We start from the raw sequence: 16,943 nt of genomic DNA on the forward strand, positions 1-16,943 counted from the left end.
CTAAAAACAGTTTTCCAAAACTGTTGTTGGGTTGCAGTTCATTCATGATTTAACGAGAGGAATGTTTGTTTGTTTTTATTCCATAGGGGCAAGTTTAAAACTGCTTTTTGTACTGATCTTGATTAGCTTTGTTTTATGTCATCTATTTGATGATTTGAATAATCTAAGTGTGACAAAAGAGCAAAAGGAGAAGTAACCTGTGAGTGAAAAAAACAACACTGCAAAGATTTTCTCTAAAGAGCATTATTGTCTGTGTTGCGTGTGTAATGTGCGTCTTTGTCCTTGACGAGAGTAATGACTAATGACTAATTACAAAATGGCACAATACATGTCAACAAATTTGTTCAAGCTTAATAGGTCCTCTGAAGCTTAAGGTTTTGAAGAAAAAATATAAATAGAAGACGGTTTTTACAATGGTAAAAGTCAACTCCTAAAGTAGCTACAGCAAAACATGCAATGGTGATCATTACCAAACTAAGTTGCAAGTGTCACATGATTTAAAAGAAGAAGGAAGCCAGAGACAGTTGAACTAGCCAATCAGGTGAGTGTTGCGTAATTCGAGAATAAACTCATTCGTCATAAAAAAAAAAGTCTTCTTCCTTTTTCTTCGTAAGGCTGACAAAGAGGACACAATACAACAGTGAATGACTTTAGAATTGAAACTAAGGAAGTGATGCTGTTGTTACAATAAAATGTCTTTTTATTATCAGAGGAAAGGAAACCGCAGTTAATGTTGTTCACTGTCCTATTTACAGGATAACACTATTCCACTTACACCACTGTTCACAAAAAGTAAATGATCATTTACAACTCTGGCAGCGGATACTACTAATAGATTATTTTTTTCATTCTTGTAATTCCTTCCAAAGAGTTTGGTAATTTAATTTCCCTCACAGAGTTTTTAACACTGAAATTTGTGATAACATTTTGGACCATAGCCCACCATTTTTAGCTCCCTTAGATGAAGCATCTGACTTTCCACAGGACCTGAATTTGCTTTACATCAGGTCACAGTCACTCAAGCTGCATAAGTAGGCTTAACTCATAAAACTCAATGTTTTTTTTGTTGTTTTTTTTTTTTACATTTGTCATGTTACAGTAACAAAATTCAATATATTTTACTGGGATTTTATGTGACTGACCAACTCAAAGCAGCTCATGGTTATGTAAAGTAAGGAAACTGATGCACAATTTGGACTTTTTTTTACACTTTGCCCCTTTTATTCCAATACCTCGAAAAAATCCAGTGCATTTGATGACTTTAAAGCTGTTCAACAAATCAATCAAAACCTCAAACCCACCACAAGATGGGCAGAATGAGTACTGAGAACAGCAGCGAAGAGGAGAATGATAACTTTGGTGAGTGTTGCATAATTCGAGAATACGCAATTAGCTCCAGAGATAAACAGCTAAAATGGGAGAAGTTTTTGATTAAAAAAAAAAAAAAAAAGTGGCACATTCCACAAATTGAGCTGTTACAGAATGGTGGAAAGAAAACTATTGTTTTTAGAGAGCCACTGAAGTTTCACAGGTCATTTAGGGGGACAGTAAACTTGTATAAGAAGCTGCTCTTGTCAGATTAGAATGTAATAGCACCTTTTGGCAAACATTGTATATACAATGTATGGTTAAGATACAAATCAACCTCAACACGCCATGTTCACTGTCCACTGTGAAACAGGGTGTTGGCAGTGTCTTCCTTTTGTATAGGTTTTCTTTGGAATTCAAAACAGAGCAAAAAAAATAAATCATATCAGATGCTGCAAAAAACATAAGCATACAATCTAAGCAAAAAGGGAAATATTTAGATAAAAGCATGGTTATGTTTTAGAAGGTCCTAGTCGAAGTGCAGACCTATTTTGATTGATAAAATACACTCAACATCTCCAAAGAGACCCAAATGACTTAAAATTTTAAATGCACTGAAAAATGATTTAAAAAAAATTTTGATTCAGAGAGATTGAATAAACAAAGCACATTACGCAGATTGACTGCGATTTACTGATTAGGTGACTCCTGAAGCCAACTGTATGTTGTTCAGGGCTATGAAAGTGAATTAGATTGAGTGCAATCAATCGAATGGGTTGGTTTATCACTTGAAGTTTAAATAAAATACATTGAATTTTGCAATTATAACCTGACTAAATATAAAAAAGTTCACATGATATAAATACTTTTGCAATACATTGTTCTCTGTTATTATGACCAGTATGGCTCAGCAAATAAAAAAAAACAAAAAAAAAACAAAACAGCACCCTAAAAATCTATCATTGTTGACTAGAATCACTCTAACAACTTCTCAGTGATGACAACCGTACATCTGAGGTTCGCGCAAATGCCTCAGATCATCCACAGAAACAGGGTCCTGTAGGTGTAATTAGACAATTCAAAGACTGCACATGAAAACAGTCTGTTGGTTGCTGGTCTGGTGTCAGCTGAATGTCTGGTAGACTCAGGTTCTGGGAAGTAGGAGGTCAAGAGGGGTCTTGCCTTGTTCGATTGGTGAGGCAAAGCCTCTCCAGCTGCTGCCTGCGCTCACTGTGGAGGGTCACCAGTGTGTGGTTCTCCTCTGTTAAGCGCTGAAACTCCTCATCGAGACGGGCAATCTCTACAGCAACCTTCTCATCCTCCACCAACTCCGCCAGCAGCTTTCGCCTGAAGAAATGAGAAAGACAAACCTTCAAAGACTTTTCTTTTTATGGTGTATCAAAAAAGAACATTTCATTTGTAGAAAAAAAGGATGGCAACTCTCCCTGAATATGCTGGACTTTCAATAATTACACAAAGCTAATCTCTGTACTGAAAGAAATTGAAACATTTGTGGATCATATCATATTGTGAGTAGAATATGTTCCTTATCTTATAGATTTGTACAAAAGGAATGCGATACTAATTAATTCAACATAATGGTTGATGCCCCTTTTTCTGTCTTAAAGCATATCTTCCTAATTTCTCAAAACAAACATTTGTCTTGACTCGGAATTCTCTAATCCGGTGGTGTCCAAACGTTTTGCACTGTGGGTCAAAATTCCCAACTTGAAAGCACTCAGGAGCCAAAATTAGCTTAGATTTTTTCAGTTAAAAATGCAGAAATAATTTTATTGTGCTTTTTTTTTTACCCACACAACAATTTAGCATGCATTTTAATTAAAAAGCTCCGAAAAGGGTTCTCAAAGCTGTGCAGTTTCCTCACTTGTTAGTCAAGGTATCATTTTTAGTTTATTCACAGCAACAAAAGTGAGAGCTGTCTTTGAAAACCCTTCACTGTATTTAGCCTATTTTAATTGCTGAGTGTGACTAAGTCTATTCTTCAGTAAAAAGTCAGTGGAAACCTAAACCTCTCAATTTCCAGCAACACTCATTTGTATTTAGTTCATAGTCTACAAAGGTGGGATCTGTACAGCAAACCTGAAAAGGGAAGTGTCCCGAAGACCTGATGATTATTTGCTTCAGCTATCTCAACTGACTTGATTCAGTGTGTAAGAACAGAGTGAATTCTCCAGGGGAAAATGGTTATTTTAGTCATTTATGAAAGGTTTCTTTTGTTATTGAAATTAAATTGAGGGCTTCACTTTTTGTCTCATTTGTTCTTTCACCACAACAAGCTGGAGTGATGCCTACATTGCTGCATACAAGACCTCAGTCCATATATTCATATCTAGTTCAGCCATACACTCCTAAATGTGTACTTTTCCAGCCTGATATGTTTTGTCACCACTGGTGTCAAGAATCATTTCTCTGGTTTCTGCCACATTAGATTTCATATTGACATTAAACTTTTACAGTTCATATTTAAATAATAAAATAATCTTGTTTTGGATATACAAGTTTATATATCTTGTAAAAAATAAAAAATAAAGCTTGCTATAGGCTTTTAATGTTTGATACCTATTTAACAGTGCATTACTATTATTGTTTACTTTGAAATCTCCTATATAGTTTCTGTGAAATACTTTGAAAATATCAATAGGTTTGGTTTTGTTCTTTTATGAATATGAAGCCCCTTCCACCGGCAGACTGGGAAATTCAATGACTAGTGAACCCTGGACTGAACGTCAGTAGGCAGATGCTACTTATAGGAGGCTACGGTCAGGAGTTCAACACAAGAGTATTAGGTTTTATAATAATGGCAGGGAAAGCATACAGTAAATGTTGTAATTATGTGGAAGTCCTACAGTCAAAGTGGGAGGGACTGTCAAGGATTTTTTTTTATTGGTCTGGTGCATTATTCTAATCTTAAATACCATGTCTTCATTAACTCTAAACTTAAAGTCATCCTAATTAGCTAAATAAAGGCTTGAAAGCATGAGTCTTTGTGTAAATAGTCTATATAATCTGCTTGTTTCACTTAGTCATCTCAGTTACTGAAATAAATGAACTAAGTAATAATATTCTAATTTGACTGTTGGTGCCATACCAGATGATCATCCCTGGCAACCACAAATAGATTCACTGTTTAGAAATGTGGTTGCTGTGGTAACCTGGCTAATGAATTAGAGATTACACCTTTGGTTATAACCTTTGGTTATAACTGAAATTAAAGTGTTTTGTCTTTTACAGTGTTTTGTTTTTGTTCACTAAAAGGCCACAACCTCCATTCTGAAGTATTTGTGAGTTTCTGAATATGGAAGTAAGTAGGAAATCATGTGTGTGCACATGTGGGGGTATGTGAGTGAATGTTTATTTTTGTCACACAAAGTGGCTGAAAAGAGGAAGAAGACATTTTTCAAAACCACATTCATATGCATGTGACTTTTAAAACTTTCACATAAACCTGTACGTTACCGAATATGTTTTTGAGAAGATCTTACCACAATATAACATGTTTCCTTTAAATTATTTTATTTTTGTTGAAATGTTGAATCACAAAGTAATACAAACAATAATGAAGAGTGGTAAAGTCCTCAGTGTTTGCTTTGCTCTCATACAGACTAAGTGTAGCAAGACTTTTGAGAAAAGATCCTGTCATTTTCTTGAAGTAGTATCCCTGCTGTCATTCTTGCAACACTTTGTGTGTCTAAAATATGAGAAGTAAGAAAACTGACTCAGTATTGCTTAATAAATTTCTTTCAATGATTGTGAGCAAAAGTCTAAAGCATGTTCAGTATTGAGATAGTTGTAACCACGTTATTTAAACAGTTTTTTTGTTGTTTTGTCCTTGTATAGCTGTTGCTTGTTTGCTGCGTTTCAGTTAGATGTGAAGTCTTTGTGTACTGGTAGATAATGACAACAAGGAAGAAGTGTGAGTGCAGCAACATGACTCATCATGTTTTATCTTATCTAGGGTCACTCTTCATGCATCTCTTTATTTAGGAATCCTGAAGTGGGTTGTTTCAGTGCAACCCCCAAATTGGGAAACCAAGAATCCTGCAGCAGTTTCCAGATAAGGAGGGCTGCATTAGCTACAGACCCATGGTGCTAGCAGTGTAGGAGAAACTGCATACAGAAATTCAACTAAGCCACGTGTATTTTTGCTCAGTTGTTTTCAGAATTGCATCACATGTAATTAGTCTTCCTTGTGCATTCAAAGATTGAGATAATTTGCGCGTATCATCGAGTCTTACTTGCGTTCCTCGAGGACAGAGATCTCGTGTTTTACATGATGGAACTCTCTGGCCATCCTGCAGTGCTCTTTGTACACCTGAACACTCTCTCTTAGGGACATGCAAGGCGGCACAGGCTGCAATACATTGGAGAGGCAGAGGAAGACATATGCAAGAGACAGATTTGTTTTATGTTGACCAAAACTGCTAAAAGCGTGTGACCCTGGACCGTTCCAAGTCACAAGTCAATCATAGGGGACTACAGAGACACACAGAGTTTCACATTAAAATGTTGCAATAGTACAAGAAGCAAAATACCTGTTCATGGCTAAAGGAACAACAGAAGTACCACAAAACAAACATTTGATGTTTTCTTCCTTTTGTTAGTGGACAGTACAGAACAACATACCTGTAAACGTTGTTCAAGGTCAGGGAAGGCCTGTGAAAGGTCTTCCACATCTTTTATATCTGAAGAAATAGAGTTCACAATCTGTTAGGAATTATTGTTAAAAAAAAAACTGGGAATCACAACTAACCAAACAATTTCATCATTATGTGTTGACTTATGAAGCTTTTTTCCCCCCATGCTTATAGTGACAGGAGAAGCGTCACCTGTGGTTCAACAGCTCCCTCTAGTGGCTATTTTGACTAAAATTTTAAAACCAAACTAAACAGTATGTGTCTTGAGAAAGATTTCTGATTGAAACCTTCAAGGTTTACATGTCCTTCCTTTCTTTTTTCTTTTTTTTTTTAGTTAGACTGCAGCACGCTACTTGCCATTTGACAAATTTATTACATGTGCAGTTGCCCTGCAAATTACAAACTTCTCACTTTATGCACCAGTTGGAACCTTATCTGATTTTGGTAAACTATAGTTAACTAAAATTATAGGTCAATTTTTTTCTAGAATGCTTTGTACATAAGAAAAGACAAAAAAAGAAACAGAAGAAAAAACGTATAGGGCTTTGGAAGTAACTGCCTCTCTTACTTAATCATTCTGCTCCAAACAAATTAAGAAATTAAGTGTATTTACATGCCATGAATTTTTATAATTTTCATTTCATTTTCATTGTCTTCACAATTGCGTTTATATTTAGAATACCAAGGCAACTTCTGTTGCACATATTTGATCAAAATAAGTCATGATTCTAATACCAAACAACTGTATTTAGTATAACCTATTATTTGCTACATGCGCCACAGAACCTTTTAACGTGTCCTCAATGCTTTTCTGTGAAAATGTAACACTATAGGTTCTCTTGTGTAGCACAACAACATTGTAACACAATGCTGCACTTCTAAATAAGCCATGTCCTCTGACTGAGCAGCAGTAATGAGCTGCCAGGCTGAAAGACATGCAGGTTAAGAATACAACTGAACAAGCATTGTACTTGTCTGCAATGGACAGGAAGATCACCCGGACCAGATGTAAAGTCAAACAGGGATTCAGCCGTACAGAAACAGACAGATTGTCTGCACTGTTTCGGTAGTGATGCATACCCTTCCGAGAGTTGTGGAACATGTGGAGAATCCTGGAGTGATGCAACCTTCTAAAATCAGGAGTATTAGCGGGCAAGCCTTTAGCCTTGGGCCAATTATAAAGAGGAATAAATATGGTTCTCATGCTTAGGACTGACACAGTGTTGGGTTTGAACTATGTCAGGCATGAAGTCACGGAGGGTCTAAACGTTGATCCTCAGATGGAGCACAGCTCATCTCTTGCTGTGAAACATGAGTTCAAAGAGACAATAACATGATCTCAGAGGATCCAAAATATCCAGTTATGATTTGCAGGTAAAGATTCTGCATGGGCAGCTTTGACAGTGTATGCACAATTGCCTTGAGAGAGCTGCATTCAGTGAACGAGCTTGGCAAACGACCTCTCAGACACAAATTTGAGATGGCCGTTCCTGGTATAGCTCTTCACATTGCTGCCTAAGAGAAAGAAAGACAAGGGTGGGCGGGGGGGGTGATCAAGGATTGGGTGGGGTTGAACTGGAAGTGTTAACTGCTTATAAATATAGGCCAGTGTTCTAAAAGCTGAACGGTGAATCAGGCAGCAAGACACTGTTAGTATTATAAGAGAAACCTGACTCTGTCATTGCAAAGCTGCAGCTGCTGTCCCAGTGCCTGATCCTACTGCAGTAAAACATCCTGACAGGCAGCACCTAGGTCGAAAGGTATGCTCTTTCGGTTTAATATACATGTGTAGGTCACAGGAAAAAGAGCAATTTAGAAAACTCACTATGTGGGCCTTTGCAAGATCATTCATAACGCATAATGCATTTATTCATACAGCATTTCATAGCAACTGAATTTACCTAATAGTTCTATAAAACTGCACTTTTTACCTGGAGAGTAAGTAGGCATAAGACTTTAGCATAACTTCACCTTCCAGCAAGACTACAAGGACCTGCATGCAATCAGAGCCACCAAGGAATAATATAGATCAAAGTGTATCTGTATGTTAGAATGGCTTAATCAAAACCCAGACCTAAATCCAATTATTAAGCTTTGACAAAATGTAAAATCTGTTGCTCACAAACACTAAATGCCATCTGATTGAGCTCGTCTTATTTTACAAAGATGAAAGGGCAAAAAATATCTGATTCTCAGAAAGGCACACCCAAAAAGACTGATAGCCATGATTGCAGTGAAAGATGTCGTTTCCACGTATTGATTTGGTGAACTGCAGACAAATGTCAGACCGTTTCTGATGGGTTTTTTTTACAAATTGGAAAACCAAATATCCTTCAACTTCTATCCTAGCTTTTGGTGTCATCACTCACACCAAATCCCCAAAAAATATAAGTGTCTGGTTGTAATATTACAAAATGTGAAAAACCTCAAGGGGCATAAGTGCTTTTTCTAAAAAACTGAAACAGTAGTTTGGTGTCCATATATTTGCATTTTGCCAGTACAGTGCTGCACAGAGGTATGTGTTTGTTTTTAACATGCTGTGGTCATACAGAAATAGTGATAACACCTGTCTCAGACATAGTGTGGAAGAATGAACCCGCAGTCGAAGCGAGTGGGAGTTACTCAAGCTACAGTCGGCATGGTCTGTTTTGGTTGGCAGAATGTAATACACATGTTCCACACATAGTGGAAACGAACCAAAAGTAGTTTTGATCTGGTGTTAAATGACAAGCTGAGTAATCAGAGCAGCTCAAAACCTCAAAATAACTTGTTTCTAATCATTCTGAGATCCTGGAGCACAGGTGCAGGCAAGGAGTTTTGTACTAAAGGATTTGGCTAAGTGTGTGTTCACAGTATGTACTGTATGTGCATGTGTGTTTACCTGATGTGTCATCGAGGCTGAAGGCAATTCTAACTTCAGATTTATCAGGAGACACTCTTCTGGTTGAGGTGATCATTTATCCCTTCATGGGGCAACAAGGAGGGAAAAAAAAGGAGTTGTCAGAACAATTCAAAGCACAACATGGAAGATGCAATATTTTAGAGATGGACGGATCAGAATTTTGTTGTTGATTATTTTTTTGCTACTGAAATTAGTCATTGTTATTTATAAGGAGAGGCTGTAATGTACCTCTACATGAGTGAGGGAGCAGTTGCTGTTAATTTATTTTTTTTAAAGCAGAGATAAAATGAAGACAGAACTGAAATTTTAATGTCACTTTAACATTTTGTGAAAGCAACTTGCACATTGTTACTTGTACAGAAGAGTCTCTGTGTATTCTTAAGAACAGATTTTTGCCTTATACCTTCCACATTAAGACTTTTTTATAACAGATGGAGGTTGAAAACGTCATGATTAAAAGCCTCAAAAATACTTTTTTTTTCTCACTTAGTAACAGAATCCACACTGAAAATCCAACACCAACCTTGTAGCACTTATATGAGGTCAATTAACTGATCAGAAAATATATGTGTATATATGTATTCTTTAGTATCTAACGAGGCAGTTGTCTGATTGGTCAACAGCAAAGATTTTTAGTGCATCTCTACCGTTTTTCCCTTTTTCTCCTTTTTTATATAAAGGAACCATCTTATTATAAGTATTTATAATTATTTACTAGTAGCTCTGAAATGCAAACGCCATCGAAACAATGAAACGTCTGTATTCCTAAGAATGTGTCATTCTATAGTTTTTTTACGCCTTTATTAGTCTTTTGTTACATTGTAGTATTTTGTGTGTGTGCGGTTTTGTGTATGTTTTGCATCTTGCAGCCTTCATATTTTCTGATTTTAAAACTTTCTTTGGAATTTCTCTTATTAAAAAAAACATGTATAAATCTTTTAATTTCCAATTAGGCTATATTTAAACAACATGCATACCCGTTTTTTCAACTCGCAAGGTAAAATAAATACTGAACTCAGCAGGTGTCGCGTTGAATTCCAATGAGAGTCAGTGCCGACCGTTTGATAAGTCATGTGATGAAACCGCTCTGTGGGCTCTTATAAATACACCAACTACATTCAGCACACACAACCACCAGTTTCATCATGCATTTGAAGTTGCAGAGGGATTAAATAATTACAGAGCTTTGACAGACTGGTGCTGAGGGCTGCATGACCCCTTTCAGTGGAGGTGCAGGCTTTTTATATCTGGGCATTTGCCTCCTTTAACCCTGCTTCACTCACTCCACTCTCCCCCAACGATCTTCTGTAACGAAGCTGTCTGAAGCTGTCTCTTAAAAGTTTCACTAATACAATAAATGTCTCAATGGTGACACTATCATAAAGTAGAATTTGTATATAGTTTTACACATCAACACTGCAATGGATATGGTGTGAAATACTATTTGCATGAGGAGCAAGAAGGAAAAATCGGTTCCGAAAGCGCATCGTTACCTGAAGCAGATCCAAACTAAGCCAGAAAAAGCTGTAGGCTTCTGAAAAGTTCAAATCCAAGCAGTTGAGTAAATCCTCAATTTGGGAAGGATTGGGGTCTTCCCTACTGCCCCTTATGTCAGCCGGTGACACTCCTGAGCAAATCCAGATCAGGAAAAATAGAAAAACTAATGTCTTCTTACTTCAATCTGTACTTTTACTAAAACCCCTTCATTATTATGTGGTTAGCAAGATTTAAGAAAAGATGTCCACTTTGCTCGCCTCAGCTGTTAATGTCACCCACAGCTTAAGTTTGCCTCGGCACGCATGTGTTATCCGCAGACTGCAGCCACGCGGAGTGGAGTAAACTCAGTTTTCAGGCACGCAGAGCGGGAATGCTGTTCACTGTCCCCCCGTGGCGGCTCAGACCCAATTAAATGTCTCAGATGACATGACTTTAGCCTCCAAAAATGCCCACAGCTCCAACTCCGTTTTGAGTGACACAGTCATCCCACTGGGATGGTCCCTTTGGAATAGCACTGCAATGAGGCAGTTGTTCAGAGTAAGCATCTCTTATGAGTTCTTGTAGAGGAAAACAGAGTCCCTGCGGCCCTTTATGTGAACCCCCCCCCTAACAATATTAATATTAATTTAGTTTTTGAAAACTAAAATAAATTAAAAAAAAACATTGAAGTGAGACAACAAGAGTTTACTATAGCAAACTAGCTAGGCTCAAGTCTCCCAAAGTCAAACAAGCTCAGCTACTACCACAAAGGATTTTATTAATGAAAAATAATGTTCTGATTTATTTTACATACCATAAAAGTGCCAAAAAGAGGTTACTCCAACTCTTAAGTTCAACCCAAGTACAAAGGACAGACATTCCAGTATCTGGGTAGCAGCTAGTAAACCGGTTTCCGTGCTTTGCAAAGGTTCTTGTTCCCATGATGCAACGCATGAAGTAGAAAATACAGGAAAAGACACCTGTCAAAAATCCCAGAAAGATCCTTTACATTTCTACGGTATGTTTTTTTTTGTTTTGTTTTTACGAGTCGTAGTTATTTTGCAAAGGAAAATTAGCAACCATTTTAGTTGTTTAATATGAAAGATGGTCCCTTTGCAATAGCAAAAAAAAAAAGAAAGAAAAAGATGGTAGAGACGTCCAGTAAAAGATGGCTGAATAAAACTTCATGCCAAATTCTTCAGATTTATTTATATATTTATTTTTAATAATGGAAAACATACAATTTATTGAACCTCACAATTAACATGAAATAAAATCCAAGGAAAATAAACGTGTTTATGTGGCAAAATGCAGAAATATTGAAGGGGTCGGGTTTCATACTTAAACAAGACATACTTTATTATACTAAATTTAATACTTCTGTGACAGTTGTTTCATCAATTATTTGATCCTTCAAAGTGCATCTCTTACAGTAACATGTCCATTAATGAACGTAGTACTCAAACACATAAGACTTTTTTGTTTGCACTTTAGTGTCTGTAGATTTCTTGTCAGGGATTAAATTGTTGTTTTCAGTGATTACAAAAGTCAGTTTATAGACTATTCAATCATTGACAAGTGCAATCTGTTTTATTTAAAACTCTAACCTCTGGGACCTGATGTATGTTACTTTTGTGCTGCAACTTGCAGTTGGATCTGAAGACCTTTTGCAAATCAACTAAATCAGCATGATAATAAAGTTTTTTGATGGAAAGAATGGTTAAGAACCTTTTGTGAAGTCTTGCAAATCTTGCATCCATAATCAGAAATAGATTGCTAGCATTTAATCTGGATGGGAGCTGTGCCAGGAAAAAGCCTTTACCAAGATCAAGACAGTGATTAGCACAGATGAATCATAAAAGGATGGATCATACCACAGCAACTGTATGTATGTGAGGTGCAGAGCACTGAATAGAAAAACCTGATGCAGCCTTTGAATCATAAAGATGTAAATGACATTGGTGCTCCAGGGAGCTCAGACATTGCTGTCACTTTTTCATGAATTATGCATTTTATAAAATAATACTTCAGCATGATGAGTGTTCACTTCACAGAGGATAAGGTGATCGTTTCCACAGCTCTATGCTCCCTGGAAAAGTGACTGAAGTAAAAAAAAAAAAAAGGATTATGGAATGCATGAGAAAAAAAAACACGTGGCTGCATTCATATAGCTCTAGATTCCGCTAACAATTAAAATGTTTGCAGAGTAAGGTCTGCAATCCTTAGGAACACAATTATTATAAAGAAAGTTGTCCATTCAGCTAAAGAAGGAAAACGCTGAAACATTCAGCCACTTTAAAACTGCAGTAGGTCAGCAGTAGTGATCTTTCTCTGAACTCAGTTTTCTGCTGCTGATCGATGCACAATGATTCACGATCTGCTGAATCTAAAACGGTGTTAATTGCCTGCTATGTTAGAAGAGGATTTATCGTAGAATGAAAATCTTCACAGGAAATATAATTCATAACAGAAATTAATTATACATTTGTTGCAAGATCTGCAGCTGACTCTTGCTGCTACTGCTGCTTCTAATATATGAATTGATGGTGTCTTTTGAAATTTTCTTTGCTTAAAGAAAAAATTCCAGCAAGTTTTCTTTCAGATGGATGAAGTAGAGCGCTGTGAGATGACTGATGGGAAATTTTGTCATAACCTGCCCTGGCTCTAAGCTTCTGCCCTTCTGTGTCCCTGACTTGCCTGGTCTGTTCCTTGGTCTTAATGATGCAGTTTGGTGATGAATCTTCTCAAACACATCTGAAAGGCATTTAAAGTTATGCTCATGTTGAGAATAAATTAGACACAGGTGGATCCTATGTAGTAATTTGGTTACATTTAAACATGGTTGCAAAAATGTTTGAATTTAAATTTCTAAAAGTAAAAAGGGCTAAATAAAAATGCACCTACACTTTTTATTCTGGCACTTGGAAATAATTCTTTAAAGATACATGTAGCACTTGAGATTTTGACTGTGTACTTATGAATTGGGCTGTTTTGTTTTTACCTACAAGACCACTTCACATGCCCACCAGCAGATGGCAGCATTGACCCTGAATTATTTACAACTAGGTCTTCAAGCACTTGGAAAACGGGAGAGACACATTGAGGGGAGCAGATGGAGATAAAAGATACTCTACTCTTCTGAAAGCCTCCTCCTCCTCATTTGTCTTCATTGACAGGCTGTTGACACAGACCTGCCTTATCAGCCTCAGGGAGTCTTCATTTCATTGTGATGGATGGGACACACTCAGACATCTGCCATTTTTTATGCTGCAGTCATAGTTGAAATTTAATTCTCCTGTTGTTTGTATAGTTGAAAACGTCACATGCTGATACACAAACTGAGCCTGACAAGTCTGAAGGATCCATAATAGAAATGAGATTTTTCTCTACAATAGATTTTAATATGGAATTTGATTTCAGACAACAAAGCTATTAATTTGGAATAATGTAAATTTTACCATGCAGGGTTTTTTTTTTCATAAGAACCATTCTCAAGTGAGTGTTTTCTGTCAATCTCCTCTTCATCGCTGCAAGACTTCTGCATCAATAATCTCTTGTTTTTGGATCAAGACCACAAACAGGTAAATGCCAGCATCCATTTGAAGTTTCTCCATCTGAACAGCAGAAACAAGTAAACTATTTTTTGTGTGTGTTTATTTCAAGACCAGTGATGCTGTCAGATTTTTCCTGGCATAAATCTCACAGGGATAAAGCATGTAAATAATGTAAACATGTCAATAGTGCCCGTCAGGTAACATGCCCACTACAAAGATGGACAGGGATTCTTGCTTAGTAGAGCAGAATGCCAAGGTCAGAATTGTAATCCCTGGCCTTGTTCAAAATGGATTAGAGGAAGATAAAAAAAAGAAAAGAAAAACTGCCTTTGGTTTTGATTAAGATTCATGGGGTTAGGAGATTAGAGGCAACCAAATGCTATTACACAGGACTGAGCCCAATCCCTGAATTAATCTAAATACAAAAAAAAAAAAAAAAAAAAAAAAAATGGGGAAAAAAAAGAGAAAACTCATTACATGACGAGATTAAGTAAAGCACGGTCCAATTCTTTTGGGAGGTGTACAGAACAGTCAGTTTACATAAAGGCACGTCAAAGTAAAAAGTCTGATTTGAGTGAATTAGAAACTATCTACACAAGCACTTATTCCAGTTTCAATGTCACTCCATTAAGTGTTTGTCCCATTCTATTTTGTATTCAGAAACCAGTGACAAAAACTAAACCATATAAATAAAATATAATAAAAAGTTGGATTTTCATTAAAGCAAAAATAAAAATATGCAATTGAAATACTGGTTATTTTTCTTTTTTGTTTTCTCATGGTCAAAAATGAAACAAAAATGTTAGCTTGATTTTGTTTTCATATTTAAAATCATGATACAAAGAAAAGCACACGCTACGAGATGACTTGGTGAGAAAAAGGTCGTGCAATGCATCATTGGATCACTTGCTACTTTTTGTTATAAATACCAGTAAAATGAACACCTATAAATTGGAAGCTTTTTTCTTTACCGGAAATGTGCAGCATATAGAAAAAAGTAACATATAGTATGTGACATGTACAGCAAGCTTGAAACTGAAATAGTCTTCCTTACTGATATATTCACCTTTTCAACACATCAGACGTCGTACACTGAATAGGACCTGCTGTGACTGCAGGGAGAAAAGACGTCCCATCAGTCTTTCAAATTTGACAAATGAAGAAAAAAAGCCTGCTACAGTACTCTCAGGTGTACAGGAGATTGTTTTTTTGGAGTGTGTGTGTGTTTTGAGATGCTGAGAATGCCTTGCATTTGAAACTCTTTCTCTTTTTACCGTTCCTTCTCGCCATCTCACAGCATTGTGGAGCTCCATTTTGTGTGCATGTGCGAGAGTTTCTGGATGGATATCTGTGATGTTGGTTGGAGTGGGATATAAAACAGCAGGTGTGTTCCCGTCTTTCCTTAGAGGTCGTTATCTGCTTTCCCTGGCAGCGCTTGGCTCAGTAAAGAACTTCGCAGGGCACTGGCAGATAAACAAAGTAGCGTGCAAAGACATCACTGTCAACAAAATCAATCATATTTCTGCAAAAACGCAAAAAAAACAACAAAAAAAGTATTTATTTTGAAAATCAGTAAAGCTGCTTCACATTTACACCATGGGATACTTTATAAAGTTTGAAGATTTAACTTTACAAACTGTTAACAGTTAAAGACGAGGAACTATGAATAACGTATAAGAGTTTAAAATTTTTGACACGTGTTGTTTTTACAGGGCTATGATACTGTAAACTACATCTACAGTAGAGTGCTTCACACAGACAATCAATCTAAAGAAAAGGGAATGAAAGAAATATAAATATATATATTTTTCAACTTGTGTCTCACAAAAAATTCAGAGAAGATAAAAAGTAAGTTAACTTCAGTCTGATGTAAATTGCATCAAGTTTTGGATCCAAGGCTCAAGCGCTGGAGTCTCGTCTCCCTCCGTCCCTTTTTGCAGAGCGTTTTGGATGACAGAAGATGCAGGGGGACCTCGTTGCGCTTTGAGGTCGCGACCTGCTCCGGACACCTTTGTAACACTGCAGGGATCTACCCAACTCCTCCATCACAGCACCAAAAGACGCACACTGCCAAAAAAAGGACAATATTTTATTGTTTTTTCATGTTAATTAATTTTTCAATAACAACAATCCATGGTAATGATAAATATTGTTTGATATGTAACATGTGTAATGAACTTGTATTAATTTAAATTGAGACTAAAGCTGCAGCTCAATGTGAGCATGTAGCCGATTAAAAAGAAAAAGACTTGATCAATTTTTACTTTTTTATCTTTCTACATGAAAGTTAAATGACTCATGATTTTTTGTTTTCTCATCACAAAATGTACGTCTGCTGTGCAACATTTTAAATCAGCAAACCAAAATCAATTAGCCAGTTAATGATCTGGTAATAATTTGAAACGATCAAAGGGATGGAAAGCCTCAGGCTTATTTGGAGCTGGAGAATATTAGATCCCATTAAAAACACATTAATCTTCAATTATGTCTTTTTCTTTATGTTTTATTCTTCTTCGGCTGGTCTGTGAAACATCATCATTCATAGCACAAAGCGTTTCTTTTATCCTCTGTTTGTCTTTACGTCCGAGGCCGACAGAAGATCTTTCTTTGCCAAAGGCTTCCCAAGCAAACATGCTATCTTTAGGGATTTTCCATGAATACCAGTGATTGTAGCTTCAGTAAAGAAAACTCATCTTCTATCAAACAAACAAAAAATGTTTGAACCAAATTTATTCCAGTCTATTCAGTAACTATCCTCTAGAATTATATTTGTTTTGGGCTCTTAAGAATAGTAGATTTTCCTAATCCAGTTTAGTTCAATTATTGCTGTGCATGGCATATAATTTTTAAGTTTTCTTCCTCTGTATATTTGGTTCAACATATTTTGCTATTCAAGTTGTGCATCAGTGACAACAGTTTAGCTATTTGACTGTCATTCACTCTGCCATATGGTCTACCATTTCAGTTTTTGTAGAACTAAACAACTTTTATTCTAATCTTAAATTCTTCAGATAATGTTTTACCATTAAATTTAGCACACACAGTTTC

At 36.4% G+C, this 16,943-nt stretch overlaps 2 protein-coding genes across 3 annotated transcripts in view; both read right to left on the reverse strand.

Annotated features, from left to right (window-relative positions):
- Positions 1–677: 677 nt before the first annotated feature.
- Positions 678–12,061, reverse strand: map3k7cl (map3k7 C-terminal like). 2 transcript variants are annotated; one of them, XM_014980677.2, is made up of 5 exons: positions 11,156–12,061; positions 8,845–8,926; positions 5,953–6,011; positions 5,565–5,680; positions 678–2,655 (listed from the first exon to the last, which is right to left on the reverse strand). In XM_014980677.2, exons 2-5 carry the CDS (start codon positions 8,918–8,920, stop codon positions 2,475–2,477), a joined length of 432 nt encoding a protein of 143 aa, XP_014836163.2. In that variant the 5' UTR covers positions 8,921–8,926; positions 11,156–12,061; the 3' UTR covers positions 678–2,474. The 2 variants fall into 2 exon arrangements, with proteins under 2 accessions (XP_014836163.2, XP_014836164.2); XM_014980678.2 differs by lacking the exon at positions 11,156–12,061 and adding an exon at positions 10,359–10,964.
- Positions 12,062–15,414: 3,353 nt separating this feature from the next.
- The window catches only part of grik1a (glutamate receptor, ionotropic, kainate 1a), a 30,654-nt gene continuing 29,125 nt past the window's right edge, over positions 15,415–16,943 (reverse strand). The window contains exon 17 of the mRNA XM_014980673.2: positions 15,415–15,962. Within this exon, the coding sequence (XP_014836159.1) occupies positions 15,795–15,962 (168 nt within the window). The 3' untranslated portion in view covers positions 15,415–15,794. The remainder of the gene's footprint in view (positions 15,963–16,943) is intronic.

The sequence above is a fragment of the Poecilia mexicana genome, unplaced genomic scaffold (genome assembly GCF_051168715.1).
Source record: "Poecilia mexicana isolate PSO_F unplaced genomic scaffold, ASM5116871v1 scaffold_14, whole genome shotgun sequence".
Taxonomy (NCBI): domain Eukaryota; kingdom Metazoa; phylum Chordata; class Actinopteri; order Cyprinodontiformes; family Poeciliidae; genus Poecilia; species Poecilia mexicana.

Coding starts and splice junctions, on each gene's coding strand:
- map3k7cl (XM_014980677.2), bottom strand. CDS start 8,920: ATGATCACCTCAACCAGAAGAGTGTCTCCTGATAAATCTGAAGTTAGA. Junction 5,681..5,952: donor ACCTTGAACAACGTTTACAG/GTATGTTGTTCT, acceptor AATGTATTGCAG/CCTGTGCCGCCTTGCATGTC. Junction 2,656..5,564: donor TCTGTCCTCGAGGAACGCAA/GTAAGACTCGAT, acceptor TCATTTCTTCAG/GCGAAAGCTGCTGGCGGAGT.